This window comes from Fukomys damarensis, unplaced genomic scaffold, assembly GCF_012274545.1.
Source record: "Fukomys damarensis isolate Sample0158 unplaced genomic scaffold, DMR_v1.0_HiC HiC_scaffold_16, whole genome shotgun sequence".
Classification (NCBI taxonomy): domain Eukaryota; kingdom Metazoa; phylum Chordata; class Mammalia; order Rodentia; family Bathyergidae; genus Fukomys; species Fukomys damarensis.
The window spans coordinates 136,088,828-136,096,173 of NW_022900928.1; the positions used below are offsets into that span (position 1 = coordinate 136,088,828).

The 7,346-nt window shown below is 49.4% G+C and overlaps 1 protein-coding gene across 3 annotated transcripts; it reads right to left on the reverse strand.

The window, feature by feature from the left end:
• Positions 1 to 353: 353 nt before the first annotated feature.
• Dtymk (deoxythymidylate kinase) lies at positions 354 to 7,066 on the reverse strand. Of its 3 annotated transcripts, none has more exons than XM_010606664.3 (5): positions 6,895 to 7,065; positions 5,939 to 6,047; positions 4,487 to 4,577; positions 2,317 to 2,442; positions 354 to 748 (listed from the first exon to the last, which is right to left on the reverse strand). In XM_010606664.3, the coding sequence occupies exons 1-5, from the start codon at positions 7,022 to 7,024 to the stop codon at positions 638 to 640; spliced, it is 567 nt and encodes a 188-aa protein (XP_010604966.1). In that variant the 5' UTR covers positions 7,025 to 7,065; the 3' UTR covers positions 354 to 637. The 3 variants fall into 3 exon arrangements, 2 of the variants coding, with proteins under 2 accessions (XP_010604966.1, XP_010604965.1); XM_010606663.3 differs by having other exon boundaries at positions 2,317 to 2,514; positions 6,895 to 7,062; XR_776866.3 differs by lacking the exons at positions 354 to 748; positions 2,317 to 2,442 and having other exon boundaries at positions 4,501 to 4,577; positions 5,850 to 6,047; positions 6,895 to 7,066.
• Between the last annotated feature and the right edge of the window lie 280 nt (positions 7,067 to 7,346).

Below are 7,346 nucleotides of genomic sequence, written 5' to 3' on the forward strand. Positions count from 1 at the left end.
CACCAGTGCTCAGAACATAGGCTATGGTGCTGAACAAGTGCAGCCTAGCACACCCAGCAAGGTCCACCCTGGCGAGTCCACAGAAGACACAGGGCAGGCAGGGCCTTCTCTACCCAGCTTCTGGTTCCTACTTGAGGCTGGCCCAGCCCACAGCTGGTATCTGAGGTCAAAGAAAACACCATGAACACATTTGCAGGTAAGTTTTTATTGGGGCCTGTAATAGATTCAGGAGCTGGGCCCAGTGGCCCGTGCCTGTAGCTTCAGCTATGAGAATTGGAAGTTCAAGGTCAGCCTAGGAAACTCAGTGAGACCCTATCCCAAGATAAAGTTAAGAAAAAAGGCTGGGGTGGCAGCTCAGTGGTAAAAGCTCGTCCCTAGTTTGTGCAAGGCCCTGGATTCATGTCAGAGGACTACAAAAAAGAAAGTAATTGCCACTTCGGACAGATTGCTGAGTTTTCTACCACTAAGGTTAAATAAGAAAGCATATAAACATTTTCAAGACAGGAAGACAAGTCCATGGTACTGCCTGGTGCCCACACAGCCAGGGCTGTGCCACCAGCAGATGGCCCTGGAAACCAAAATCAGAATGCCATTAAGTGTCTGAAGGACCTGGTACAAGTGTCTCTGGTGGCCAGGTTCACTGCCACAGCTCCCCGAGGGGCCTCTGTGCCGCACCAAGAATGGCAGCCTCAGAAAGCAAGCAGATTTCCTTGTGGACGTCCTCGATGCTCTTGGAAGCGTCGACCACCTGTTCCCATAGGGGACACGAGAGGATCATTACCACTTTCCTGTTCCAGTTATGAGACACTTGGCAGTTCTGGGGCACAGCACAAGACCTGAGACTGGTCTACTTCACCTCAGTGGTGTCCTAGGTGCAGAGCCACCCAAACTGCTTCCACCCCCAGATGCAAGAGAAACCCCCTGTACCAATGGCTGCCCACCCGCCTGCACAGCCCACCACTCTAAGTCAGGTGTGCAGTCACTGTGGAGCCCGCTGTAGCCCAGGCTAGTAAACCAGCACTCCTGAGAGGCTATCCTCGCGGTCCACGGGAGGCCTCTGCCAAGACAGCTCCCAGCACTCTGAACAGAACCTAGCAAAGATGGCTCTTCTCCCTGTCCTTCACCACTGCACTGTACTGCACAGAAGTAGTGCTGGGGAGAGAGAGCCCTCCAGAAGGCAGCCTGCAGAATGCCAGTGTTTCCACGGCTTTTTTGTTTTTTTAGTACTTGGGGCTTCTGCACTGAGCTACATCTCCAGCCATTGGTCATTTTGAGATACTCTTACTAAGTGGCCAAGTTGCAAGGCAGGGCTCAAACTTGGGCTTCTGCCTCAGACTTGCTGAGGACTAAGATCACAGGCATGTGCCACCATGCCTGGCTGGTTAGGAGTTGAGTCTTCTCCAAACAGCTGAGCCCCAGGACCTGCCGAACTCAATCAGGCCCTGCAGGCGGGGTCATGATGTGGATGTGTGGGTGCTGCCAAACCCACCAGGAACCCCCTGGCTGCTGTACAAGTCATGTCCAGGAAAGGTGGGACTAAGGAACAGGGCAGGAGCCAGGAACAGAGAGAGATGAGTCCAAAAAGGGCAGAGGCTAGTGTCCTGGGGAAGGGTTGAGACTCACTTATGGGATGGCACTGAGGAGGCAAGACCAAAGGGAAACCCAGCACAGATGCTGTCAGGAGCATAGGGAGGGGCCCCAAGGGAGACAGGAAAGGAGAAGACCCAGGCTGCACCTGTGTGGGAGGGGCCTGCAGTGTGACAAGAAGGAGTTGGCACACATTCCCCACGGGACAGGAGGTTAAGGTGAGGTCTGAGGACTGACCCCGAAACTGGCATATGCCCTCTCTGGATAGCATGACCCAAGCAGAGACAACTCAGTGCTGCTGCTGGGATCAGGGAACCAGAAGGTGAAGTGTATAGTCGCTTCCAGGACTCAGGTTCTCAACCATGTGTGTGGCTAAGGCTTTGCAGGGGACAAGATGCTGAGGGTACGGGCTCAGGTCTGAAAAGGGCTTGCAGCTACACAGCGTCAGTGGATGAGGCACTATGTCTCCATATTGCAAAATCCACCGAGGAGACTGGAATTACACAGAGCTGTGGGCAAAGCTCAGTGGTAGAGCACTTGCCTTTAAGTGTCATGCCCTGGCTCCATCCCCAACGTGCCTCAAAAAAAGAGGAGATGGGGTGATTTGTTGGCACTGAGAATCCTGCCAGCTGCCCAAGGGTCCACGGAGGACAAACCAGACAGATACTGCAGCAGCTGTAACGTGGTGGTGGGGTGGACTTGCGCTGACCCCAGGTCCATGGCCCTCACCTTCCAATTCAAAGTTGAGTCCCTCATGAGCTGCTGGAAGCTGTACAGTGCCCGCTGCTGGAAGGTCGTCTCCTCATACCGCTCACAGCCAAATTGACCCCGAGTGGAGGCGTCTGCCAGTTGTAACTGAAGGAAGAGGATCAGGTCAGGCTTGGGCAGGCCCACATCTGGCTGCTTGCACCAATCCAGGGAAAAATTCTGCCAACAAAGGATATAGAACAGTTAGGGCAAAATGCAAGTAGGTTCTTCTTTTGTGCTCCAATTATGAAGAGGTGAAAATTTGTACACAGCAATGGCCTTTTTATTGGTAAAACCTCATAGTTTGCTTTCTCCCACACCATCTGATTTTCCTCAGCCAATCCACAATGGCCCCTGCCCTGGTATGCACACTATGGTGGCCCTTGTGAGTTAGATCTAGACCTTATATCCAGGAAGAAAGCACAATCTAGGAAGACATTGCCTTGAGGCCCACTGGGCCCAGGAAACCCGAGGTGGAGTGGACAGAACCAGATCAGGCACAGGGCCTCTGGCCATGGTTGGACTTTCACAGACCCCACCAGGAAGAAGTGAAGAAGACTGGCAGTCCTGGCAGCCAACTGCATTCTGGACTGTGGTAGAGCTCAGGGGCAGATGCCACCTGACACATCCTAATACCCTCTAAAGATGGTGTCTGTGTTTCTGAAGGGAAAGCAGGGTCAAGAGCCTCAGCCTGTAAAACCATGCCCTGATCACATGGGCCCATGGCCTTGCCCAAAGGGCCTGCAGAACCAGCTCTCAGCTGTGGTCAGCATGTCAGGAGGAGGACAGAGACAGTCCCACAGTACCTTGACTACCAGTCTTGTCCTCCTTATTATACAAACTGACTAGTTCACTGAGGAAGCACTCTGCCTAACAAGTGAAAACAGGGAGAATTCAAATGCTACCACTTTGCCATTTCACTAAGGGCTATAACCACACAAAGATTACCAGGGGGCTGGGGGTGTGCCTCAATGGTATAGCACTTGCTTAGCATGAACAGGGCCTTTGACCCCCAGTACCACCCAATGCCCCCCAAACATATAAGCAGATATTATCTAACTCTTGATAGAAGAGCCTAGTACTCCTTGAAGTAGTCTTATAAAAACAATTTTTTGATGCCAAGACTGGATCCAGAATCCCTTGCATGCCAGGCACATGTTCTACCATTAAGCTATACTCCCAACAACCCCAAAATAAAAATTTGAAAAACAGCCTGGCAGGATGGTATCTGCCTATAATTCCAGCTACTTGGGAGGCTACTTGGGAAAGGAAGGAAAGGAAGGAGGGAAGAAGGGAGGAATCTTTGAAAATGTTAATATAAGGAAGGAATGTGCATACAAACACTTCAAGAGATTTAAGAGGTATTTCAATATATGGCCCTTACTGAATTTGAGCTCAATATAACTAAAAATACAAATGGACAAACAAGCTGGGCATAGTGGCACATGTCTGTAATCTCAGCACTCTGAGAGGCTGAGGCAGGAAGACTACAAGTCTAAGTCTAGTATGGGCAATTTAATGAGACCCTGTCTCAAAAAATAAAATGTAATGGGGAGGAAGAGGGCTGATAAAAACCCAATGAGCCCCTCTGTGGGGAAAATAAATAAATAGTAAAAAAAAAGTTGGAAATGTAGCTCAGTAGGAAGACCCTGTGTTCAATCTCCAGTACTTCAAAAAGAAAAAACCAAGACAGTTTTTGAGAGTGCTGGGAAATCTGAACAATGACTGTGTTTAATGCTATGAAATGACTATGTTTTTTAGGAAAGATCATGTTTTAAAAAATTATTTTAGCCGGGAGTGGTGGCGGATGCCTAAAATCCCAGCACTCGGGAGGTTGAGGCAGGAGGATCACTGTGAGTTCGAGACCAGCCTGGGCTACGCAGTGAGTTCCAGGTCAGTCTCAACTATAGCGGATGCCTAATCCCAGCACTCGGGAGGTTGAGGCAGGAGGATCACTGTGAGTTCGAGACCAGCCTGGGCTACGCAGTGAGTTCCAGGTCAGTCTCAACTATATAGTCTCAAAAAAACAAAACAAAACAAAAAATTATTTTAGCTAAAAAAAAAGTTATTTTAGCTATTCAGTTCAAAGAGTGACTTGAACATGTAATGTTCATGGCCATCGCAGGTGCTGGACAGGCCTAGCAGCACTCACCTCCTTGGCGCTTGTGAAGGCCACACCGGAAAAGGCATATCTGTCTACAACAAGTGTCACACCCTGGTGCAACTTCTCCTTAATTAAAGGTCTGAAATACAGAATAACAAGACAACTCAGAAATCCCACACAATAACCATTACAGCACTCAAAGGTTATAGTTTCAAAGCTCTGGATTGTCTCTTTAGAAGAATGCTGTGCAGATCCTCCCAGCAAAACTCAGTGCGGAACACAAACCATAGACAGTGACCACCTACACTGAGACAGGAACAAGGTCTCAACTGGAATAGAGGGACAGCACTACCCTAGCAGGGGAAAAACAGAATTCCACATAGAAAGAACAAAGGATGGTGGAAGGAGTGGACCAGGCGGGCAGCTAACACATCAATGATTATACCCTCAAGGCTGGACTGCAAGGACAAGAATAGGATGCAGGGACATTCACAACCAACCATAGGCCTGCTCTCATCACCCAGGTGCCAAGATCTTAGAAAGATATGCACAGAGGTGGGGCCTGAGCTAGCAAAGCACTGCTAAAACCAGATAAAGCAGTCAAATTAACCTGATCAGCCAACTTTACTGGGGGACCTTCAAATAACAGAAACTCACATTGACAGTCAACTGATCTTTGACAGAGTAGATGCTATGATGGGGCAAAATAGTCTGCAACAATTGTTGCTGGAGCAAACAGACCCTAACATGTAAAAGAATGAATCCAGACTCAGATCCTTCACACTCCATAAAATTAACTCATAATGGACCACAGACCCAAATGCAAGAGGTCCCAGGTTCAATCCTCAGTGTGCACACAAAAAAATGGCCAAAGACCCTACTACAAAGTACGAGGCCATGGGTGTCATTTGCCACACTAAGGAAAAAAAAACACCTTATAAACTTTGGGAATGTATTGAGAATAGTTATTAATCTTATCAAGTTAACATGCTAATTAATACTGCACACAAATAATAGGGAGGCTAGGCTGGTGGTGCAAGCCTGTAACCCCAACATTTGGGAGACAGGATTGCTGTGGGTTCCAGCCCAGCCTGGGTGGCATAGTGACTTCAAGACTAGCTGGGACTACAGACCAAGACCTTGTCTGGAAAAGAAAGAGAGAGGAGAAAGGGAGGGAGGGAAGAAAAGACAGGAGAGAAAAGAAAGAGAAGTGTGTGTGCACAGGAACTCTTCTTTTTGATCAATTTTTCTATAAAAAACCTGAAAAAACTAAGTCTATGAGTTACGATCAGAGGAGGGAATGAGCAGGAACAAAAAGAAGTAAGAAACCAGCACTCCCTAGGAACTGTGCAACTGAGGTTGCTGGGACAGCTGTGGAGTGAGGAGCCTCAGGGACATTTTCAGGCCCTACCCAGGCCCATGTGACACGTGTCATTCAGAATCCAGAGCCCAGGACAGCAAGGTCCCTGGAGTGGGGGCAGAAGGGGGTTGAGGTTTTACACTTGTTCCCAGCGGTTGGCAGAAAAAAGCAGATGCACTGAGTGATCCTCCAGTTCAGTTTTCTTTTCCAAGTAGGAATTGAGAAGTTTGCCAATTTCTGTTGATCGTTCTAGGAAGAAGAAGAAAAAAAGTCAGGGTTTCCAACTAAAGTAATTCTACTAGCCTATAATCCCAGCAGTCTGGATTGAGGAAATAGGATCACTACAAGTTTGGAGCTAGCCTGTAGTGAGTTCAAAGCCCTGCTGAACTACTACAATGAGACCCTGTCTCGAAAAACAAGTATAAAAAAGGCTGAGGATGTTACTCAGTGGTAGAGCACTAGGAAATGAGAGAATATACTTTTCACTGAATTTCTCCCCAGGATCCACACATCTAAAAGTTCGGATTTTACTTTACTAAATCTGGACAAGACTGGGCCATCGAACGCCAAAGGAGTTTCCCTGAGAAAAGCAGCAATGTGTGGATATGCTGCAGAAAGGTGCTTTAGGGAAAAAAGGTAGAGAGCCAAGAGTTCAAGGGAAGTACTTGTAAGATCTAGGAATGAGCTGTCGAAAGAAAGCTTTTTCTCCAATTCCTCATCCCTGTTTTATCTTAAACTGCGTCTTGACTTAAAAAATTTTTTTTGGTGGTACTGAATTAAACGCAGGTCCTTTGCACAGAGTTACATTTCCACCCCTTAAAAAGAACACAGGGTCTTCCTAAGTCGCTGAATTGTCCAGGCCGGGCCCGAAGTTGCACGGCCCAGTGCTGGGATCATAGATGTGCAACACCACGCGTGGCTTCACTGTTTTGATGCTATTTTCACCAGCACTTCTTGGGGCTGAGGCTTTACTTTAAAACATGCCGGGACAGGGGAGAGATTCAGGGGCAGAGCGCGCGCTGAGCCTGCAGGTTCCATCCCCACACCCCAAGGCAGGCTCGAGCTCCGAGACAGTGACCGCCCGCCCCGCGCGCACCCGGGAAACGCAGCAACTCGGCACGGTGGCCAGCGGCACACAGAGCAGACACCAGCTTGCGGCTCTGAGTGCTCTTGCCCGCGCGGTCCACACCCTCCAGCACGATCAGCGCCCCACGGCCGCACGCCATCTCGTCCAACGCTCCCGACACCCCCCGCGCCCTCCGCGCATGCGGAGATTTGCTGGAGCAGGCGCGGCGCCTGCGCCCTGAGTCTTCCCGCGGAGTCGCGCGGTCTGGAAAGCTGGCCGGAGCTCTGGCGCCACTTGGAGGAGCGGGCGCTGGTCGTGGCAAGGCCAACGCTGAGGACTGAATTTGCCTCCGCACTCTTATATCTTTAACATTTGTAGACAGTGTCTGGCCAAGTTGCCCAGGTCGGCCTTCTGCCTCAGTTGTCCGAATAGGTGATTACAGGGACGCACCACCATACCTGGCTTCAAGGCTGTTTTCTTTC

Excerpts from the sequence above, each read along its gene's own strand:
- Dtymk (XM_010606663.3), bottom strand. The coding sequence starts at position 7,024 with ATGGCGTGCGGCCGTGGGGCGCTGATCGTGCTGGAGGGTGTGGACCGC. Across the intron at positions 6,048-6,894 it reads CGAGTTGCTGCGTTTCCCGG|AACGATCAACAGAAATTGGC; the intron begins GTGCGCGCGGGG and ends TCTTCTTCCTAG. Across the intron at positions 2,515-4,486 it reads CCTTCACAAGCGCCAAGGAG|AATTTTTCCCTGGATTGGTG; the intron begins GTGAGTGCTGCT and ends CTTTGTTGGCAG.